Source organism: Coregonus clupeaformis, chromosome 29, assembly GCF_020615455.1.
Source record: "Coregonus clupeaformis isolate EN_2021a chromosome 29, ASM2061545v1, whole genome shotgun sequence".
NCBI lineage: Eukaryota > Metazoa > Chordata > Actinopteri > Salmoniformes > Salmonidae > Coregonus > Coregonus clupeaformis.
The window spans coordinates 46,332,287-46,355,118 of NC_059220.1; the positions used below are offsets into that span (position 1 = coordinate 46,332,287).

At 46.2% G+C, this 22,832-nt stretch overlaps 1 protein-coding gene across 2 annotated transcripts in view; it reads right to left on the reverse strand.

Annotated features, from left to right (window-relative positions):
* The window catches only part of LOC121587322 (protocadherin-11 X-linked-like), a 325,044-nt gene that overhangs the window by 280,243 nt on the left and 21,969 nt on the right, over positions 1–22,832 (reverse strand). For both annotated transcript variants that reach the window (XM_041904232.2, XM_041904233.2), the window contains exon 3: positions 6,581–9,067. In XM_041904232.2, the coding sequence (XP_041760166.2) occupies positions 6,581–9,067 (2,487 nt within the window). The remainder of the gene's footprint in view (positions 1–6,580; positions 9,068–22,832) is intronic.

Genomic DNA, 22,832 nt, shown 5'->3' on the forward strand with positions numbered 1-22,832 from the left:
TTTTTTTTGCACCAAATGTGTGATTACGTCCACCACCCTACTGCAACACTCAGTTTTAACCCTGAAAACAGCATTTGGCTTCATTCTTTAGTCCTTCCTCTGGCACCCTACAGTAGGTCCTCTGATAGGTACAGGTCTGACATTCACTAAAGGTCTGCCCCCCAAAAAACTACAAAAAGACACATCTGGCGATATCTTGAATGATCACGTTGAATCTGACCCCCGTGCTGCCTGCTCTCAATAGTCCTGCCTACAGTATGCATATTGATTATAGAAGCAAACGGCTAACTTAGCTGTTAAGAGGAGGTGACACAACCCCCCCCCTCCTCCCCACCCCCCCTCCTTTACTGTCTACTGGCATCACAGCTTGGTTTGAATTTTGGGAAAGTTACCAGAATTTTGCAACCCTACACTTTATGGAGAAAGAAAACATGATTTTTCCAAAAAAACACGTTTTCATGTGATCACGCGTGATCTTATGACAAGTTAATGTGACAACATGTAAAGCGACATGTGAAAACATAAAACTACACGTGAAAACATGTGAAATAATGTGATTTTCTACATGTGCAATCATGTGGTTTTTCTGTAAGGGTTAGCTATAACACTTAGCCACAGTGAATGTTTTTAGGAATATATTGTAAATTACAACAACAACATAATCACGTCTGCAATCCTTTTCAAATGTTCATGTTCTGAGAACATGTCAAATGGTAATATCTGTGTACAGTATGTTAAGTATGAATATGTTAATGGACCCTGCTAGCTAAGAAACACACAAACCACAGGATGTTGAGTCTGTTGGGTCTGACTCCAACAACTGACCTGTTATGCACTGTGGCCCTGTGGAATATGGGACAAACAAAAACAGCACATTGGCCTCTTTGCTGTTGCATATTCATGCCTGTGTCTGAGATCACTGAGCCAGCCAGGGTGGTTGCTCATTTGATCTGCCACAACTAAAGCACAGATGGAGACAGAGGTTTCCCCGCACGTCACCGGGGGGATTGACCTCTAAAACTACCGGCTGAGAACAGGGAGATAGACAGAGATAAAAGAAAAGAATGGAAGAGATGAAGGAGGGAATAAAAGAGAAAAAGAAGCTATGGTGCGCTGAGCAGCATTGGATCCTACCAAACAGAGCTATAGGGATATTAAGATACCATATGGTGCCATAAACATGGAGTCTCTGAAGTACTTTGACACTTTCCTCTTTAGCGCCTACATCTGTAAGTCCCCTTAAACGTCCATCTGACCTTCATCTGTAAGTCCCCTTAAACGTCCATCTGAACTTCATCTGTAAGTCCCCTTAAACGTCCATCTGACCGTCATCTGTAAGTCCCCTTAAACGTCCATCTGACCGTCATCTGTAAGTCCCCTTAAACGTCCATCTGACCGTCATCTGTAAGTCCCCTTAAACGTCCATCTGACCGTCATCTGTAAGTCCCCTTAAATGTCCATCTGACCGTCATCTGTAAGTCCCCTTAAACGTCCATCTGACCTTCATCTGTAAGTCTCCTGTGTCTCATATTAGGATTCATTGAATGTTTGCTGTTATATCCTTCATCCTCTTTCTGCTTTAGGTAAGAGGTCAATGGAAGAGCCACGCAAAAGGAACTAAATCACTGTCTTTCACTTTCATGAACAAATAAAAACATCACAATCTGCTTTATCCTGTATTTTGGACTTTTTGTATTACAGGTTTATGCTCAGGGAGATTGAGTGGCGTCAACTTGCCATATGCTGCTTTTGTTAAGTCCAGGCTGACTTGAACGGATCGCAATTGTGAATTCCACACTCGACAACACATTTTCATTTTACGAGATTAAGAAAAAAACATTAATGTTAATATTCTGGGGAGCATTAGAGAATTTATCTGAACTGTATCAATGTTAAAAGAGGAATCTATTGGAACGAGAGTTTATGGACAGGTCAAAACTAGTGTAAAATGTAACTAGGAAGTTGTAGCCAGTAATTGTCATTCATTGGCTGTCAGAGGTCCAATAATATTAGAGACCTAGTGACAGATATTTAGGTATACCTGATATAATCTTAACAATCCTCTTTTATCTATTATCCTCTCCCGAAACCTAATTAAAGAGATTTTTAATCATATTGTATTATGAGTGATTAACCCTTTGATGCATTTAATTAACCTTTTGAGCTCTAGATTCTCACCAGACCCTGCTTTACTTCACGCATAGGCTTTGAATAAAGCACACTTAACTGTCACATCTAATGCCAACAGGGAGGCCCTACTTTTCAAACGCTCCAGGTGACAGGAGATTAAAACTAGAGATAATAGATCCACCATCATCCTGACATCTCTAAGGTGGTGCTGGGTCTTTCAGTGTGAACAACGCTGTCCCACTTCAGACCAGAATCTGATCAAATATTATAATATTAATTACCCCAAAAGAAACAAATAATGATTGAATTCAACTCGCAGTGCATTTTTTCAGATTAGCAAAGCCCTGAAATACACAAGTTAAAATATACTGCTGGATCAGCTGATACGAGGACATTACGAGGACGGAGGAGAATGTTGACTTAATCATGAATTCCTTCAGATTAGCTTAAAGGATAAGTATATTTCAGGGGGTATTTTAGTGCAGGGCATAACCAGTATGAGTGCAAAGCCATTCTGACAAACTAGACAGGGAGCATTACAAACAACAAGTTAATGATATGTTCCTGCAATGGCTATGCAAGTAGGCTTACGTATAATGTACCATGGCAGTGTTGCTTTTAAATGGGTTTTAAATAAAAGGTGGGTGAGGAAAATTAATATCTGCTCTGTGTCGGTGTCTCTTTAAATTACCATGTACACAACGCATCAGTGGATAGACAGTAATTTGTAATAACTATGCTACAAGGGATTTCAAAAGGATGGAAAAGCTTCAAAAGGCCACAATGAGTTGAACAAGGCACCCCAAAAAATACGTATGTGCAATTCTGTGAAGATAGACAAGTACAAAAATGTTACACTCCATCAAATAAAATCAATTAAAGATTTATGATGAAACTGCAACATAATTTGTTATTTTAAATGTGAGCAATAATCATGAAAAACTAAAGAAAACTAAAGAAAACATAAAATATAAACTAAAAAACTAATCCCCACACAATACAATGTTATTAGGCATCAATAATGCAAATGTGTCGTACTGTTTGAATGAATCCCACGTTATGACCTTGTTTCCAACATGTACAATAGTACCCTCTCCTCAGACTAAAGAACAAATGATGCATGATGGCGTAGTTACTGTCGCTCTCTACTACCACACCACAACGACTACCAATGATGAACCCTAACCTAGATTAATACTGTATCTCTACCACACCACAACGACCACCAATGATGAACCCTAAACCTCCTCCTCCTCCTATTGATCCTAAGCCCCCATCTAGCTATCTCTTCTTTCTATTGATCCTAAGCCCCCATCTAGCTATCTCTTCTTTCTGTTGGTCCCAAGCCCCCATCTAGCTATCTCTTCTTTATTTTGGTCCCAAGCCCCAATCTAGCTATCTCTTCTTTCTGTTGGTCCCAAGCCCCCATCTAGCTATCTCTTCTTTCTGTTGGTCCCAAGCCCCCATCTAGCTATCTCTTCTTTCTGTTGGTCCCAAGCCCCCATCTAGCTATCTCTTCTTTCTGTTGGTCCCAAGCCCCCATCTAGCTATCTCTTCTTTCTATTGGTCCCAAGCCCCCATCTAGCTATCTCTTCTTTCTATTGGTCCCAAGCCCCCATCTAGCTATCTCTTCTTTCTGTTGGTCCCAAGACCCCATCTAGCTATCTCTTCTTTATTTTGGTCCCAAGCCCCCATCTAGCTATCTCTTCGTTCTGTTGGTCCCAAGACCCCATCTAGCTATCTCTTCTTTATTTTGGTCCCAAGCCCCCATCTAGCTATCTCTTCTTTCTGCTGGTCCCAAGCCCCCATCTAGCTATCTCTTCTTTATTTTGGTCCCAAGCCCCCATCTAGCTATCTCTTCTTTCTATTGGTCCCAAGCTCCCAAGCTCCCATCTAGCTATCTCTTCTTTCTGTTGGTCCCAAGCCCCCATCTAGCTATCTCTTCTTTATTTTGGTCCCAAGCCCCCATCTAGCTATCTCTTCTTTCTGTTGGTCCCAAGCCCACATCTAGCTATCTCTTCTTTATTTTGGTCCCAAGCCCCCATCTAGCTATCTCTTCTTTCTGTTGGTCCCAAGCCCCCATCTAGCTATCTCTTCTTTCTGTTGGTCCCAAGCCCCCATCTAGCTATCTCTTCTTTCTGTTGGTCCCAAGCCCCCATCTAGCTATCTCTTCTTTCTGTTGGTCCCAAGCCCCCATCTAGCTATCTCTTCTTTCTATTGGTCCCAAGCCCCCATCTAGCTATCTCTTCTTTCTGTTGGTCCCAAGCCCCCATCTAGCTATCTCTTCGTTCTGTTGGTCCCAAGACCCCATCTAGCTATCTCTTCTTTATTTTGGTCCCAAGCCCCCATCTAGCTATCTCTTCGTTCTGTTGGTCCCAAGACCCCATCTAGCTATCTCTTCTTTATTTTGGTCCCAAGCCCCCATCTAGCTATCTCTTCTTTCTGCTGGTCCCAAGCCCCCATCTAGCTATCTCTTCTTTATTTTGGTCCCAAGCCCCCATCTAGCTATCTCTTCTTTCTATTGGTCCCAAGCTCCCAAGCTCCCATCTAGCTATCTCTTCTTTCTGTTGGTCCCAAGCCCCCATCTAGCTATCTCTTCTTTATTTTGGTCCCAAGCCCCCATCTAGCTATCTCTTCTTTCTGTTGGTCCCAAGCCCACATCTAGCTATCTCTTCTTTATTTTGGTCCCAAGCCCCCATCTAGCTATCTCTTCTTTCTATTTGTCCCAAGCCTCCATCTAGCTATCTTTTCTTTATTTTGGTCCCAAGCCCCCATCTAGCTATCTCTTCTTTCTATTGGTCCCAAGCCCCCATCTAGCTATCTCTTCTTTCTATTGGTCCCAAGCCCCCATCTAGCTATCTCTTCTTTCTATTGGTCCCAAGCCCCCATCTAGCTATCTCTTCTTTCTATTGGTCCCAAGCCCCCATCTAGCTATCTCTTCTTTCTATTGGTCCCAAGCCCCCATCTAGCTATCTCTTCTTTCTATTGGTCCCAAGCCCCCATCTAGCTATCTCTTCTTTCTATTGGTCCCAAGCCCCCATCTAGCTATCTCTTCTTTCTATTTGTCCCAAGCCTCCATCTAGCTATCTCTTCTTTCTGTTGGTCCCAAGCCTCCATCTAGCTATCTCTTCTTTCTATTTGTCCCAAGCCTCCATCTAGCTATATCTTCTTTCTGTTGGTCCCAAGCCCCCATCTAGCTATCTCTTCTTTTTATTGGTCCCAAGCCTCCATCTAGCTATCTCTTCTTTCTATTGGTCCCAAGCCTCTATCTTTACCTTGATCTTAGTAACCCGCCATACTGTAGCACTATCAGTCTCCATCCCATAGAGCTCCACCCTGCTCTGCTCCACCCCGCTCTGCTCCACCCCGCTCTGCTCCACCCCACTCTGCTCCACCCCACTCTGCTCCACCCCGCTCTGCTCTGCTCCACCCCGCTCTGCTCTGCTCCACCCTGCTCTGCTCTGCTGTGTTGTCTGCCCTCAGCTAGGCCACCTCTCCTCTCCTCACCTCTGATGTACATCTATTTCCCTGGCCTGCTTTTATTTATTAGGGCACTTCGCATTTGGCACATCTCTTAGGGAATAATAAGCCTCAGACCAGACCGTAGCATGCAAACGAGCCTTATGCTTTGCTCTCCTCCTCACAGTCACAAAGCCTTCAGAGCCTCCACAGTCAAGACGCCACTTAATATCTCCAGCACGCAACCAAAATCTGGTATTATTTAATGAGGTTTTATTATTCTGTAGTGGAAACTCTTGGGGGATACGTTTCCTGCTATTTCAGTGGAAAGTGAGCAGCTGATTGAACCCAACGTTTATCTGTTAAGCTGATGACTGTCAAATCAAACACTCTATGTTTGGTTTTCTTTGTCCGTCAGACATGCTAGTTTTTTTTTCAGGCGTGTCAATCAAAAAAGCTTAGCGCTGCTTTTAATCTGTTGGTCCTCAGCAAATACACCTGTGCAGAGTTCAATTAGTAGCATGGCCGACTTGATTCTCCCTCAAGCATGCTATTACTCTGCCACCAGCCTTTCTCACTTAAGATTCTAATTTAAGACTAGTTCTAGACCATTCCACTGCCGCCATTATACTTTTAAGTGGAACATTAACCCAAATAAGGTTAAAGGGTTTTATAGACATATAGTACAAGATAGCGAAGGGAGGTATAATCTGTCTTCGTTTTTTTTCCCCCCCTCTGTCTGGGAAGTAAAGATAGATTTCATTTGGTTGAAGTTTCTTGGCCCTGACTTCAGTTCCCTCCTTCCTCTCTGAGGTATTCTTCCTCAATATTCAATGCTGATGACATTCATGCACGTGTGACTTTTTGTGTGGTTCAATCCCCAGGCTCCCTCCCGCTGCCACCCATCACCCTCCTTATCAACAAAGGGACAGTGGTACGGGGAGTTGGAGTGGGAACAGTAGGTGGCTTTAGAAAATAAGTTATGAATTACCTGTCTGGTGTGGATTTGCCCAGGAGTCTTGAATCCCCCCTGACAGCTGCACTCTGAGACAGAGTACGGGTCCGAGCTGGTGGAGAGGCACTTGGAGTGCGAGTCACAGCCCACCACAAACGTGTTGTCCAGCGGGAGCTCCTGAATCACGTGATGTTTATTGGGCGCCATCGGGGTCTCTGGTTTGATTTGGAAGGTCGGCTGTGGGGAGGCGGACTTGTAATGCTTGGCTAAGTCTGGACTGTCAGGTTTGAAGGTGGTCGGAGTAGTGGCCCAGTTGTATTTCCCCATGGTCTGCTCATCTAGCTCCACGGGGAGGTCCAGGGTTCCATTAATGTGCTCCTGGCTGGGATCATCAGACTTGGATTCTTCTATGGTGACAAAGTTCAAGAGGAGGCTCTTAGGGGATCTCTTCTTTTTCTTCTTTTTCTTCTTGATTTGACGGTTCTCCTGGTTGGGCGACACCCACTCGCCGCTCTGCTTGCCCTTCTGCACCACTTTATGCCTGGGCGTCTGGCGGCAGCGCACCAAGGCAGTCACGAAGATGACTAAGATGACTGTCATAGTCCCAGCGATAATAGCGATGACAACAATCACGTATCCGTTGACTTGGGGTGTGACCTCACTGTTTCCCACGTTACGGTCCAATGGAGTCTCCAAGCTCTTACGTAGCTGCTCCTGTATGAACGTAGCGTTGGAAACAGTCTCGTTAATGAACAGATGAATGAGGGCGATAGCGTGTAAGGACTCTGGCTGGCCCAGGTCTTTGACTTTCACCACCAGCCGGTGTAAACCCTGATCGGCTGAGACTACCTTCTCCTGCAGAGTTATATTACCAGTTGTTTTGTCTATGGCAAACAGGCCTCTTGGTGATCCTCCAATGATGCTGTACTGCAGCTCAGCATTCATGCCAGTGTCATTGTCCATAGCGAACACTCTGGTGACCACAGACCCAGGGCTGGTGGTAGACTGGACCAGATCGTAAGAGTAATTGGACGAGGGGATAACAAAAACGGGTCGATTGTCATTGACGTCCACGACGTTTATGGTGACCTTGGCGTATGAAGTGCTGGGCGGTTGCCCTCCGTCTACAGCCTTCACCATAAAAGTGTAAGAGCTCTGCTGCTCTCTATCAAACGTGATGTTGGGTTTGATCACACCGGTCCGGGGATCAATAACGAAATTGTCTTTCCCGTTCAGGATGGACAGCGTTACGACGGCGTTGTCACCTGCGTCAGAGTCTGTGACGGTGATCAGACCCACTGTCCCATATAGAGGCAGATTCTCAGGCACGTAGAAGTTATACTCAGGATGGGTGAAAGCTGGGCTGTTGTCGTTGAGGTCCTGCACTATCAACCTCACTGTGACATTGCTCTGCAGCGAAGTAGACCCATTGTCCCTCGCCATGACAGCGAACGAATACTTCTCCTGCTTCTCTCTGTCCAGGCGTTTGCCAACGGACAGGATTCCTGACCGCCGATCTATGTTAAACCCATCGGGAGCGTCAGGGCCAAGAGAATAAATAATCTCACCATTATGTCCGCTGTCTGCATCTGTGGCACTGATCTTTATGAGCTGCGTGGACGGATCATTGTTCTCTGGTATGGACAGCTGAATCTCAGGCTGAGGGAAGATGGGAGCGTTGTCATTCTCGTCCTTCATTTTAATTAAAACCATCGCTGAAGTGTTCAAAGGAGGCTTCCCAGAATCCGACGCCACTATCTTAATTGCATATTCCCTGGTTGTTTCGTAATCTAGGGGAGCCGCAGTCTCCAGCAGGAACTGGTCATTAAAGACTGGCTTTAACCTGAAAGGAACATCGTGGTCGGTGTAACAAGTCACTTTGCCGTTCAGATCCAGGTCCTTGTCCGTCACTGTAATTAGGGCTATTTTTGTGTTGAGAGGAGCGTTCTCTGACAGCAGAACCGTTCCATTAACAAGGTTCATTATGTACCGAGTGTCTATGGACGGAACGTTGTCATTAATGTCCGTTACGTTGACGATAACCGCAGCTCTGGAGGGGGTGGAGCTGCCGTCGCTGGCCAGGACGATGAGTTTGTGGACCGGGGTGGACTCCCGGTCTAAGGGCTGCTTGACGGTGATCAGCCCGGTGGTGCTGTCGATGGCAAAATGCCTCTTGGTGGACGAGGAAATCTGGTTGGAGAAGGAGAAGTGGATCTGGGCGTTGGAGCCGAGGTCTGCGTCCGTGGCGTGGAGCTGGGTGACGGAGGTTCCCATGGGGGCGTTCTCTGGGATGTTCACCTCCACCTCGCTGTCCTTGAAGACCGGTCGATTGTCGTTGACGTCGGCGATGGTGACCTGGAGGATGGCCGTGCTGGACTTTGGGGGGGTTCCTCCGTCCTCCACCTTGATTTTCATGACGAAGGTGTCCTTCTGTTCGCGGTCCAGGCTCTGCTGGACGATCAGCTGAGGCCATCTGTCTCCCTCTGGGGTCTCGATGATGTCCAGGCCAAACTCACTCACACTCTGTAGAGACAGGGAGATAATGAAGAACGCAGATAATTAGTGAGCTTCAGTCCCATGTTACTGAACTACATGGAACTACTGTGCTGTACATCCTGGAGCATGTTACTAATTGCTTTGTTATTCATCAGTGCATGCATGTATGCATTCATGGCCTGATTTCTGGGTATTTCACATGCTCTTCACCTGAAACATGACTATCTTATATGACGTCATACAGTACTAGTGGTACTGTAAGATGGTACTAGACTTACACAGCTGGTTTCATTTTCCCGAATCAACACCAACAAGCTCTAGTTTGTTTTAACTTTAACAGATGTTTGCTCTCACTGAAGCAAAACACTGGGGTGAAAGATCTTTAATGTTCTCAAAATATTTGCTTTGAGATTAAATCCAGAGGAAAATATCCACTTATTTAGGAAATACTTAGGCCTAAGTAAATGTTGGATGCTGAGACTGAGGTAAACAGTTATGTCCATAACCAAAAAAGGCAATTCGGTTTAAAGTTTAGTGCTTTTACAATTTTTCAACAAATCTATGTTATAAACAAGAAACTGACAGATGGAATCTACACATATAATAGAAGGCCAACAACACACACAATGACATCAAACCATGCTCAAGTTCCTTGGAATTCAGTTATACTTAACTATTTTACATGAATACTGATGGAGGAAGTGTTAAAGTACTGTCTGCTCACTGCCACCGCTCAGCAGATTCTTCTTAGGTGGTCCTGTCACACTACTGTCCTTGTATCTCCTGGTGCTTCTTAATTAAATACCTGTTTTAGCCCCCTGCCCTCCTCAGTGCAACTGCTTTAAGTCACATTTGATTCAATTTTGACCTTACTATCTTGTGTCTACTTTGGAAATGAGGAGACGGCTCACAAAATGTCAAGTTCATATGTGAGAGAGACAGTTGAAAGGGAAGCCATGGAGATAAGCTTGTTAAATGCACTGCAAGACCACAATAGATTAAAGGGACAGAGAGACTCCACATTAAACAGCCTTTCACCCAAGGAGGACTAAATCAGTAGGAAAACATTGAAGCCCGAGGAAAATGAAAACAAAATGCATGTAATCCCCATGAGAAACTGGCTCTGACTGTTCAAAGTAATTGCCTTCCCCCCCAAAAAATGTAGCACTAATATATACGATCACAGATCAGCTATGTGGTAAAGATGGGGTCCTGGCATATTTGCCATTGTTTTGATTTAGAGAGAGAGAGAGAGAGAGAGAGAGAGAGAGAGAGAGAGAGAGAGAGAGAGAGAGAGAGAGAGAGAGAGAGAGCGAAACAACACAATTAGACCCAACCAAATCATGAGAGCTGCACTTCCTAACCTCCTGCCAAATGTATGACCATATTAGAGACACATATTTCCCTCAGATTACAGCGATCCACAAAGAAATCGAAAACAAACCCAATTTTGATAAACTCCCATATCTACTGGGTGAAAAACCACAGTGTGCCATCACAGCAGCAAGAACAAACACCATTGTAAATACAACCCATATTTATGTTTATTTATTTTCCCATTTGTACTTTAACTATTTGCACATCGTTACAACACTGTATATATACATAATATGACATTTGAAATGTCTTTATTCTTTTGGAACTTCTGAGTGTAATGTTTACTGTTAATATTTATTGTTTATTTCACTTTTGTTTACTATCTACTTCACTTGCTTTGGCAATGTTAACATACGTTTCCCATGCCAATAACGTCCTTAAATTGAAATTGAATTGAGAGAGCGAGAGAGAGCAAGAGAGCGAGAGAGAGAGAAAGAGAGTAGAGAGAGAGCGGGAGAGAGAGAGAGAAAAAGAGAAGGAAAGAGACAGAGAGAGCAAGAGAGACAGAAAGAGAGAGGGAGAGAGAGAAATAGCTAAGAACCTGAATGAGACCCATGCATTTTACGAAACAAAGAGGGTCTTTGAAGCACTTTCAGTCAGAAGCAGTTTCATGCTAAAACAAGAAAAAAGCATCCTCTTTAAATAGATAAGCTTCATGCTGCACATAATGTTGTAAGAGATTACTCTGTCTAGGCAAAGCTATGAAATGAGATTAAGATACATACATTCTGACTGTGAACGGTACAATACAGACCAAACGTGTTCACCTCACTTCCCGGTAGGTTTAGAACCAGTACCACTATAGCAGGGACCCATGGCAGAGGGAAGAAGGAGGCCAATACTATGTCCCGGTAGCTATAGGCCAGGCTCTGCTGTAGCCGGCCGCAACCGGGAGACCAATGGGGCGGCGCACAATTGGCCCAGGGTAGGGGAGGGAATGGCCCGGCGGGAGGTAGCTCAGTTGGTAGAGCATGGCGTTTGCAACGCCAGGGTTGTGGGTTCGATTCCCATGGGGGGGCCAGTATGAAAATAAAGAAATAAAGAATAACGTATGCACAAACTGTAAGTCGCTCTGGATAAGAGCGTCTGCTAAATGACGTAAATGTAAATGTATAGCATAGACATGGTGTACAGGGTTGTTGTTGTTGTTGTTGTTGTTGGGGGTTCACTTGCTGTGAATGTTGTCGTCAGTCTGAACCACTGCAAAGTGACAGAAGTCCCTTAAGAAACCAAAGCAGCGCTGCCTGAATGAGGATGGTTACTTACGGAGAATAGAAATACGGATGCTATCTATTCTTTCTACAGTCTGAGACAAAACTCTACACAAGACTGGAGAGACAGAGCAATGACCATCCAATAACAATGAGTTAGTAGAAGATTAGTTCTAGTAGAAGATGAGATCTAGTAGAAGATGAGTTCTAGTAGAAGATGAGTTAGTAGAAGAGAAGTTAGTAGAAGATGAGTTCTAGTAGAAGATTAGTTCTAGTAGAAGATGGGTTAGTAGAAGATGAGTTCTAGTAGAAGATGAGTTAGTAGAAGATGAGTTCTAGTAGAAGATGAGTTAGTAGAAAATGAGTTAGTAGAAGAGGAGTTCTAGTAGAAGATGAGTTAGTAGAAGATGAGTTCTAGTAGAAGATGAGTTCTAGTAATAAATGAGTTAGTAGAAGATGAGTTCTAGTAGAAGATGAGTTCTAGTAGAAGATGAGTTAGTAGAAGAGAAGTTAGTAGAAGATGAGTTCTAGTAGAAGATGGGTTAGTAGAAGATGGGTTAGTAGAAGATGAGTTAGTAGAAGATGAGTTCTAGTAGAAAATGAGTTATAGTAGAAGATGAGTTAGTAGAAGATGAGTTAGTAGAAGATGAGTTAGTAGAAAATGAGTTAGTAGAAGAGGAGTTCTAGTAGAAGATGAGTTAGTAGAAGATGAGTTCTAGTAGAAGATGAGTTCTAGTAATAAATGAGTTAGTAGAAGATGAGTTAGTGGAAGATGAGTTCTAGTAGAAGATGAGTTCTAGTAGAAGATGAGTTAGTAGAAGAGAAGTTAGTAGAAGATGAGTTCTAGTAGAAGATGGGTTAGTAGAAGATGAGTTAGTAGAAGATGAGTTCTAGTAGAAAATGAGTTCTAGTAGAAGATGAGTTAGTAGAAGATGAGTTAGTAGAAGATGAGTTCTAGTAGAAGATGAGTTAGTAGAAGATGAGTTAGTAGAAGATGAGTTCTAGTAGAAGATGAGTTAGTAGAAGATGAGTTAGTAGAAGAGGAGTTCTAGTAATAGATGAGTTAGTAGAAGATGAGTTAGTAGAAGATGAGTTCTAGTAGAAGATGAGTTAGTAGAAGATGAGTTAGTAGAAGATGAGTTCTAGTAGAAGATGAGTTAGTAGAAGAGAAGTTAGTAGAATATTAGTTAGTAGAAGATGAGTTCTAGTAGAAGATGGGTTAGTAGAAGATGATTATTAGATAGTTAGTAGAAATGAGTTAGTGAAGTGAGTTAGTAGAAATATAGTAGAATGGTTATAGAGATGAGTTAGTAGAAAATGAGTTCTAGTAGAAGATGAGTTCTAGTAGAAGATGAGTTAGTAGAAGATGAGTTAGTAGAAGATAAGTTCTAGTAGAATATGAGTTAGTATAAGATGTGTTAGTAGAAGATGATTTAGTAGAAGATGAGTTCTAGTAGAAGATGAGTTCTAGTAGAAGATGAGTTCTAGTAGAAGATGAGTTCTAGTAGAAGATGTATATTCATGGAGTAGTTCTTGAACATGAATTTGCAACTAATAAGGACTACACATTAGTTTAGTAAGTAACTATTTTACCATTGACAAAGCTGACATTAAAATAACTGTGACACAACGTTTCTATCAAATTCATAGGAGTGATTTCACCACTGCAATACAGTGAAACATAACATTTTGGCCCTTTGTACATTATGGTTGTTAAATCTTAGTATAAACTTTAGTATCTGGGACTTTGGCACAGTGCTTCCATCCAGTCGATGTCATAGGTGCTCCTAAAGATGATTTATGAATCAGACAGATTTTTCCCCCACGTCTGTCTCACTGTCACCTTAGACAACAGAACATTTAGAGCATTTCAATCAGTTTCAGAGAGCTATAGCTAACCATCTGTAATGGCTGTTTATTTTTACTTTAGTGAATTAAAATTAGGCTGGTGGATTGTGATAACATCTAGGGCAGGCATACTTACTGTAGAAAAGGCTAAGTAAGAATATGAATCACTGGCCCTAAGGTGGGAGTGACAACAACCTTTAAATAAAATACATAACTGTACAGTTTAAAAGAGAGCTGTTACTCCAGCTTCACCCAGACTGACCTCCTAAACCCTGTTCGTGAAGCATTCATCTACCACGTGTCTATATGGACCATGTATCTACAGTCACCTCCATAATTATTGACATCCTTGATAAACATTAGCAACAAAACTGTATAAATAATACAAATACTGAGCTACAGTATATTGCATGTAATTATTTTTTATTTTTTATTATATTTCTTATACTAACACAATTGCTCAGAGATGTATTCTGATGACTCAAGTTTTTTCTTAAGTCCGCAATCTGCTCATTAGGTAACCCATAAAAGGGACAGCACCAGACAACCCCTATCTAGGTGTGGACGACACACAGACAAATATGTTTTGAGTATCTGTTGTCAACTCCGTCAGTGGCTTGTCAACTCCATCACTGACGGCTAACCCCCTTAAGATCAATTTTGTTTTGTAAATATTAAGAAAAAAATATTGCAATCACTGTTCTGCAACATATGCTTAAACAATTGAAGTATTTGCTGTATTACTACTTGTATGTATTATGGATCCCCATTAATTCCTGCCAAGACAACAGCTTCTCTTCCTGGGGTTTATTAAGGATCCCCTGTCATGAGCACTCTCTCTCCCTGGTAGCAACATTAATTGCATTCAATTATCTTCCACTCTGCTCACCTCCCTCTCTCTACTCAGCCTAACTAGCTCCACCTGCCCTGCTCTGCTCTTGTTACCTGGCCAGCTGCACTGCATTTCCCACTCACCATCCTCACCTTGCCTCACTCTGTTCTAATTACTCTGCCAGCTGAACTGCATTTCCCCACTACCTCTCCCAGTATATCAAGCCCTGTTTTTCAGCCAAGCCCTGTCAGATCGTCTTCAAACCCGGACCAGTAACCTGCCTGTCTGCGCTCTGACTCCTGTTTGTGATACCCGATCCTTTCTTGACTGCCTCCTTGTTCTACTGCCCCGTCTATCCCAACCTGCCTTCTGGACCTCGACTACTCTCCGATCTTCAGCCCCTCCGGTAACTCGTTTCTGCCTTCTGTCTCTCACCACGATATTTGCCCAGCCCTGATCTGTACTTCTGCCTGCCATTCATATTGCTGTTGTGTGTGTGTGTTCCCCCAGGTCTCCGACCACCAGATGAGCGTGCCCAGACGTTTCACCACCCTCAGCCCGATACGCCGCTCCATCACTGGGGAACACACACACTAAGCACTTCGGACTGGACACCCCCGGACATTTGGTGACCCCCGGAGCACAGGTACCCACAGGAGGACCCTGAAAGACCCCTGACACCCCTGGGACTCCTTTTCCCGCCTGTAACCTTGAATAAAGAACTCTGAATTTGAACTTGCGCTCTTGGGTCCTCTTCTGTTCGTGACAGAACGATCTGACCATCATGGACCCAGCGCACTCCCTGACCACGATGGAGGAAGAGCCAGAGAGGACTGCCCTACAGCGACTGGAACGCTCTGAGGGAGACATAAATCGGATGGCTGGCGACATCGCTTCCCTTCTCCAGCTATTCAACCAGCAGCAACAACAGTTCCAACTGCAGCAACAACAGCTAGCCCAAGCCCTGCAACTACTCTCAAGCCCGGCTACTCCACCTGCACCCCCCTGGTCCTTTTGTTCCTGTACCACCGATACTCCTTCATCCCTCCGCTGGAGGTCCCAATGCTGCAGGCCCGGCAGTGCTGCCACCAGATCCCCACGCTCCTGAACCAAGGATTGGGAACCCGGAACGTTTTGATGGCAACCAGAAGCAAGTAAGACCATTCTTGAGCAGCTGCCGAATCCAGTTTGCACTACAGCCCAGGACTTTCTCAACAGAGGGAGCCAAGGTGGGGTATGTCATCACACATCTCACCGGTCGAGCTCGGTTGTGGGGAACGGCGGAATTCGACCGGCAAACCCCAGCCTGTGCCTCCTTCAGTGCCTTTGAGGAGGAGATGTTAAAGGTCTTTGACCTAGGCTCGCCCACAGCCGAAGCGTCACAAGCTCTGCTCACCATCCGTCAGGGCAATCGGACAGTGGCAGACTTCTCCATTGACTTTCGTACCCTGGCCAGTCAAAGCTCGTTTAACCCAGAGGCACTGGTGCAAGCCTTCCTCCATAGCCTGGCGGACTATATCAAGGACGAGCTTGTTTCCCATGACCCGCCCTCAACGCTTGATGCCGCCATTGACCTTGCCGTTCGCATTGACCGCCGTATACAGACCCGGGAGGAGGGAGAAGGGCCGTCTCAGTCAACCTGCCATCCGTACTCGGGTCGATACCGCTTCTGTCCAGCCCCTGCCTGTCAAGTCCCATAGCCAACTCAATCAGCCTGAGCCCATGGAGATTGGCCGTGCCTCTCTGACTCCCGAGGAGCGTCGGGCGCCGTCTAAGCTCCAACCTTTGCCTCTACTGTGGTGGCGAGAATCACCGTGTCGCTACTTGTCCGGCAAAAGCCGCAGCTCACCAGGTGTAGGGGAGATCCGGGTGAGCTCAACAAGCCTTCAGTCTCCCTCCATCCGAAAGACCCTGCTTCATCTCCGCCTTCAGCTTTCTGACAAGACTCATACATTGGCCGCCCTTGTGGATTCCGGAGCGAAGCAAACATCATGGACCCTGAGCTTGCACAGCAACTGGGCGTGAACCATCATCAACTGACACAACCCATTCCTGCACGAGCCCTGGATGGGCATCATCTTGGCACTGTCACTCATATCTCCGCCCCTGTGACAATCCTGCTGTCAGGAAACCACCAGGAGTCCATCCAGTTTCACCTCCTACACTCACCTGGCCAACCACTCATTCTTGGATACCCGTGGCTCCGTCAGCACAACCCCCACATCGACTGGGAGACAGGAACAGTCCGTGAGTGGGGAAGGAGTTGTCACCAGACCTGTTTAAGGGGGCCACCCTGCCCGTTCACCGGGAAGGATCTAGCGCTACCTCCGACATATCCAATGTTCCGGCCTGTTACCACAGCCTGAAAGAGGTGTTCAACAAATCCAAGGCGACATCTCTACCCCCCACACAGACCCTATGACTGCGCGATTGATCTCTCCTGCCTGGCACAGCACCTCCCAAGGGTCGTCTGTATTCACTGTCAGCCCCGGAAAGAAAGGCCATGGAGGACTACATTAATGACTCTCTTGCCTCCGGGATAATTAGACCGTCGTCTTCCCCGCAGGAGCGGGATTCTTCTTTGTCGGCAAGAAGGACGGTTCTCTTCGGTCCATGCATAGATTACCGGGTCTGAACGACATCACGGTTAAGAATCGCTACCCACTGCCCTTACTTTCGTCTGCCTTCGAACTGCTGCAGGGAGCCACTGTATTCACTAAGCTGGACCTTCGCAATGCCTACCATCTGGTGCGGATGAGGGAGGGAGACGAATGGAAGACAGCGTTCAACACACCAACCGGCCACTATGAATATCTCGTCATGCCCTTCGGCCTCACCAATGCCCCAGCAGTTTTTCAAGCCCTAGTGAATGATATCCTCAGGGGACATGCTAAATACGTTCGTATTTGTGTACCTTGACGATATTTTAATATTCTCAAAGACTCTGTCAGAACACACGCACCACGTCCGGTTGGTCCTGCGCCGCCTGCTGGAGAACTCTCTTTTCGTGAAGGCAGAGAAGTGCGAGTTCCATGCCAAGACCGTTTCATTCCTGGGGTATGTGGTGACCGAGGGCAGCATTCAGATGGATCTCACGAAGGTGTCGGCTGTCACTTCCTGGCCAGTTCCTGAGTCTCGGAAGAAGTTGCAACAGTTCCTGGGCTTTGCCAACTTTTATAGGAGATTCATCAGAAACTATAGCACAGTGGCTGCACCCTCACGGCGCTAACCAGCACTAAACAACCGTACCAATGGACATCAGCTGCTGATAAGGCCTTCAATATCCTCAAGACATGTTTCACTTCTGCTCCCATCCTCCAGATGCCAGATGCAGCAAGGCAGTTTGTGGTGGAGGTAGATGCTTCGGACGTGGGAGTGGGTGCAGTGCTTTCTCAAAGAGCAGCTGAGGATGGCAAGATGCACCCCTGTGCCTTCTACTCCCGTCGGCTAACCCCTGCCGAATGCAACTACGACATTGGGAACCGCGAGCTGTTGGCTGTCAAGCTCGCCCTTGAAGAATGGCGGCACTGGTTAGAGGGGTCAAAGGAACCATTCGTAGTGTGGACAGACCACAAGAACCTGGAGTATATCCAAACAGCCAGGAGGCTGAACTCCCGTCAACAGCGGTGGTCTCTGTTCTTTACGCGCTTCAATTTCACGCTCTCCTACCGCCCGGGATCTCGCAACATCAAACCTGATGCTCTTTCCCGGATGTTTCAGAAGGACGAGACCACCGCCATGACAGCTCCCATTCTTCCCAGCCACTTGGTCGTAGCGGCCCTCACCTGGGAGATCGAGAAGCAGGTCATGGAGGCTCTTCGGGACCAGCCAGGTCCAAGCACCAGCGCCCCCAACCGTCTGTTTGTTCCAGCAAATCTCAGGTCACCTGTGATTCAGTGGGGGCACGAATCCCGTCTGGCCTGTCATCCCGGCATCACTCGCACCCTTCATCTGGTCCGGCCAGCGGTTCTGGTGGCGGGGATGAGACGGGATGTCCGAGAATTCATCCGAGCTTGTCCCACTTGTAACCGAAACAAGACTCCCAACCAGCCTCCTGCTGGGTTGCTGCAACCCCTACTCATACCCAAGAGGCCCTGGTCCCACGTTTCACTGGACTTTGTTACGGGCCTTCCGCCCTCTGACGGACACACAGTCATCCTTACCATTGTTGACCGCTTTAGTAAGATGACCCACTTCGTGCCCCTTCCCAAACTACCCTCTGCTAAAGAGACCTCCCAGGTGGTCCTGGAACATGTGTTTCGTATCCATGGCCTACCCCAGGATATAGTGTCAGACCGGGGCCCGCAATTCTCAGCAACCTTTTGGAAGGAGTTCTGTCATCTCCTTGGGGCCACCGCCAGCCTATCGTCTGGATTCCACCCGCAGTCAAACGGCCAGACTGAAGCATGAACCAGGAGCTGGAGAAGGCACTGAGGTGTGTGGCTTCCCAAAATCCCCGGGCCTGGGCTCAACACCTGCTCTGGGTGGAATATGCCCATAATTCACTCACCAGTTCCTCCACCGGGCTCTCCCCCCTTTCAGTGTGTCTACGGGTATCAACCTCCACTGTTTGCCAGCCAGGAGGCGGATGCCACCTGTCCGTCTGCTCTTGCGTATGCCCGCCGCTGCCGCCGCACTTGGGCCCAGGCTCGCACTGTGCTCCTGAAGTCGGGAACCAGCTCACGCCGTCGGTGCCAACCGACGGAGGACCCCAGCACCTACTTACCGGGTTGGTCAGAAGGTCCGGCTGTCTGCCCGGGATCTGCCGCTCGCGGGTTGTATCACGAAAGCTGGCCCCTCGCTTCATTGGTCCTTTTCCTGTGCAGAAAGTCATCAGTCCAACGGGCGGTCCGACTTCAGTTGCCCGCTTCCATGCGGGTCCACCCCACCTTCCACGTCTCCAAGGTCAAGCCGGTCCATGAAAGTCCCCTGGTCCCTGCAGCTCCGGCGCCACCTCCTCCGCGCCTCGTAGATGGCGGTCCTGTCTTCACCGTCCGGCGGCTGCTCCGCTCTAGGCGAAGGGGTAGGGGGTCTCCAGTACCTCGTTGATTGGGAGGGATATGGTCCAGAGGAGAGGACCTGGATCCCGGCCAGGAGGATAGTGGACCGGACCCTTATCACTGACTTCCACCGACTACATCCTGATCAGCCTGCAATCCGTAGGGGCCGTCCAAGAGGGGTTCCTGGCCGTCCGGCCCGCCCTGCTCCTGTCTCAGTGCCTGTCCTGTCTCCCCGACCGTGACCCTCCAGCTCCTTCTGAGGATGAGGAGATTCACTCGGACCGCTCGGAGGAGTTCTGACCCGCCGCCTGCTCCCCCTCCACCCTCCCGGCATGATGTTGTTCTTGGGACTTCTGGGGCCGTCCCTGAGGGGGGGGTCCTGTCATGAGCACTCTCTCTCCTGGTAGCAACATTAATTGCATTCAATTATCTTCCACTCTGCTCACCTCCCTCTCTCTACTCAGCCTAACTAGCTCCACCTGCCCTGCTCTGCTCTTGTTACCTGGCCAGCTGCACTGCATTTCCCACTCACCATCCTCACCTTGCCTCACTCTGTTCTAATTACTCTGCCAGCTGAACTGCATTTCCCCACTACCTCTCCCAGTATATCAAGCCCTGTTTTTCAGCCAAGCCCTGTCAGATCGTCTTCAAACCCGGACCAGTAACCTGCCTGTCTGCGCTCTGACTCCTGTTTGTGATACCGATCCTTTCTTGACTGCCTCCTTGTTCTACTGCCCCGTCTATCCCAACCTGCCTTCTGGACCTCGACTACTCTCCGATCTTCAGCCCCTCCGGTAACTCGTTTCTGCCTTCTGTCTCTCACCACGATATTTGCCCAGCCCTGATCTGTACTTCTGCCTGCCATTCATATTGCTGTTGTGTGTGTGTGTTCCCCCAGGTCTCCGACCACCAGATGAGCGTGCCCAGACGTTTCACCACCCTCAGCCCGATACGCCGCTCCATCACTGGGGAACACACACACTAAGCACTTGGACTGGACACCCCCGGACATTTGGTGACCCCGGAGCACAGGTACCCACAGGAGGACCCTGAAAGACCCCTGACACCCCTGGGACTCCTTTTCCCGCCTGTAACCTTGAATAAAGAACTCTGAATTTGAACTTGCGCTCTTGGGTCCTCTTCTGTTCGTGACATCCCCATTAGCTCCTGCCAAGACAGCAGCTTCTCTTCCTGGGGTTTATGAAGGATCCCCATTAGCTCCTGCCAAGGAAGCAGCTACTCTTCCTGGGGTTTATTAAGGATCCCCATTAGTTCCTGCCAAGGCAGCAGCTACTCTTCCTGGGCTTTTTTAAGGATCCCCCTTAGTTCCTGCCAAGGCAGCAGCTACTCTTCCTGGGGTTTATTAAGGATCCCCATTAGTTCCTGCCAAGGCAGTAGCTACTCTTCCTGGGGTTTATTAAGGATCCCCATTAGTTCCTGCCAAGGCAGCAGCTACTCTTCCTGGGGTTTATTAAGGATCCCCATTAGTTCCTGCCAAGGCAGCAGCTACTCTTCCTGGGGTCTAGCAAAAATTAGGGAAGCAATATTCATAATAATACAATTTTTAAACATTAAAATACATTTTCCAACAGATTTCACAATGCATTAACTTTGTGTCCTACGGCCACTAATCTACTACAACACACCATCCAAGTGTACGTGTGTGTATAGTGTGTATGTTATGTGTGTTTGTATGTGTGTGTTTGTTCCTGTGTGTGTAACTCCTCGCTGTTCTGTGAGGTGCATTTGTATCTGTTTTTTAAGTCTAATTTTACTGCTTGCATGAGTTGCTTGATGTGGAATAGAGTTACATGTAGTCATGGTTTATGTGCGCCTCCCATAGTCTGTTTTGGACGTAGGGACTGTGAAGAGACCTCGCACAAATACAAGTAGTGATGAAGTCAATCTCTCCTCCACTTTGAGCCATGAGAGATTGACATGCATATTATTAATGTTAGCTCTTCATGTACATCAAGGGCCAGATGTGTTACCCTGTTCAGTAGTAATTTTCCCAAGTCCCTCTTTGTGGCACCTGACGACACGACTAGACAGTAGTCCAGGTGCGACAAAACTAAGGCCTCTAGGACCTGCCATGTTGATATTGTTGTTAAGAAGGAAGAGTAGCGCTTTATTATGGACAGACCTCTCCTCATATTAGCTACTGTTGTATCAATATGTTTTGACCGTAACAGTTTACAATCCAGGGTTACTCCAAGCAGTTTAATCTCCTCAACTTTCTACTTTCCACTGTTAAGTATTTATGCATAGTCACTTTAACTCTACCCACATGTACATATTACCTCAACTACCTCAACTAGCCGGTGCCCCCGCACATTGACTATGCAACGGTACCCCCCTGTGTATATATAGCCTCCCTACTGTCACTTTATTCTATTGTATATATAGCCTCCCTACTGTCACTTTATTTTACTTCTGCTCTTTTTTTTCTCAACACTTTTTTGTTGTTGTTTTATTCTTACTTTTTTGTTTAAAATAAATGCACTGTTGGTTAAGGGCTGTAAGTAAGCATTTCACTGTAATGTCTGCACCTGTTGTATTCGGCGCATGTGACCAATAAAATTTGATTTGATTTGATTTGATATCCACATTATTTATTACAAGATTTAGTTGACATTTAGAGTTTAGTGAATGATTTTTACATACAATGCGTTTCGTTTTTAAAATATTTAGGACTAACTTATTCCTCGCCACCCATTCTGAAACTGACTGCAGCTCTTTATTAAGTGTTGCAGTGATTTCACTCGCTGTAGTAGCTGACTTGTATAGTGTTGAGTCATCCGCATACATAGACACACAGGCTTTACTCAAAGCCAGTGGCATGTCATTAGTAAATTGAAAAAAGTAAGGGGCCTAGACAGCTGCCCTGGGGAATGCCTGATTCTACCTGGATTATGTTGGAGAGGCTTCCATTAAATAACACCCTCTGTGTTCTGTTAGACAGGGAACTCTCAATCCACAATATAGCAGGGGGTGTAAAGTCATAACATATACATTTTTCCAGCAGCATACTGTGATCAATAATGTAACAAAACAGCTCCCACAATATTTGCATTATCAATTTCTCTCAGCCAATCATCAGTAATTTGTGTAAGTGCCGTGCATGTTGAATGCCCTTCCCTATAATCGTGTTGAAAGTCTGTTGTCAATTTGTTTACTGTAAAATAGCATTGTATCTGGTCAAACACACATTTTTTCCAAATGTTTACTAAGGGTTGGTAACAGGCTGATTGGTCGGCTATTTGAGCCACTAAAGGGTGCTTCACTATTCTTGGGTAGCGGAATGACTTTTGCTTCCTTCCAGTCCAGAGGGCACACACTTTTTTTGTAAGCTTGTATTAAAGAGATGGCAAGTAGAGTGGCAATATCATCCGCTATCATCCTCAGACCCAGGTTGCTTTTCATTGTTGACAGACAACAATAATTTTCAACCCTTCCACACTCACTTTACGGAACTCAAAATTACAATGCTTGTCTTTCAAAATGTGGTCAGTTATACTTAGATG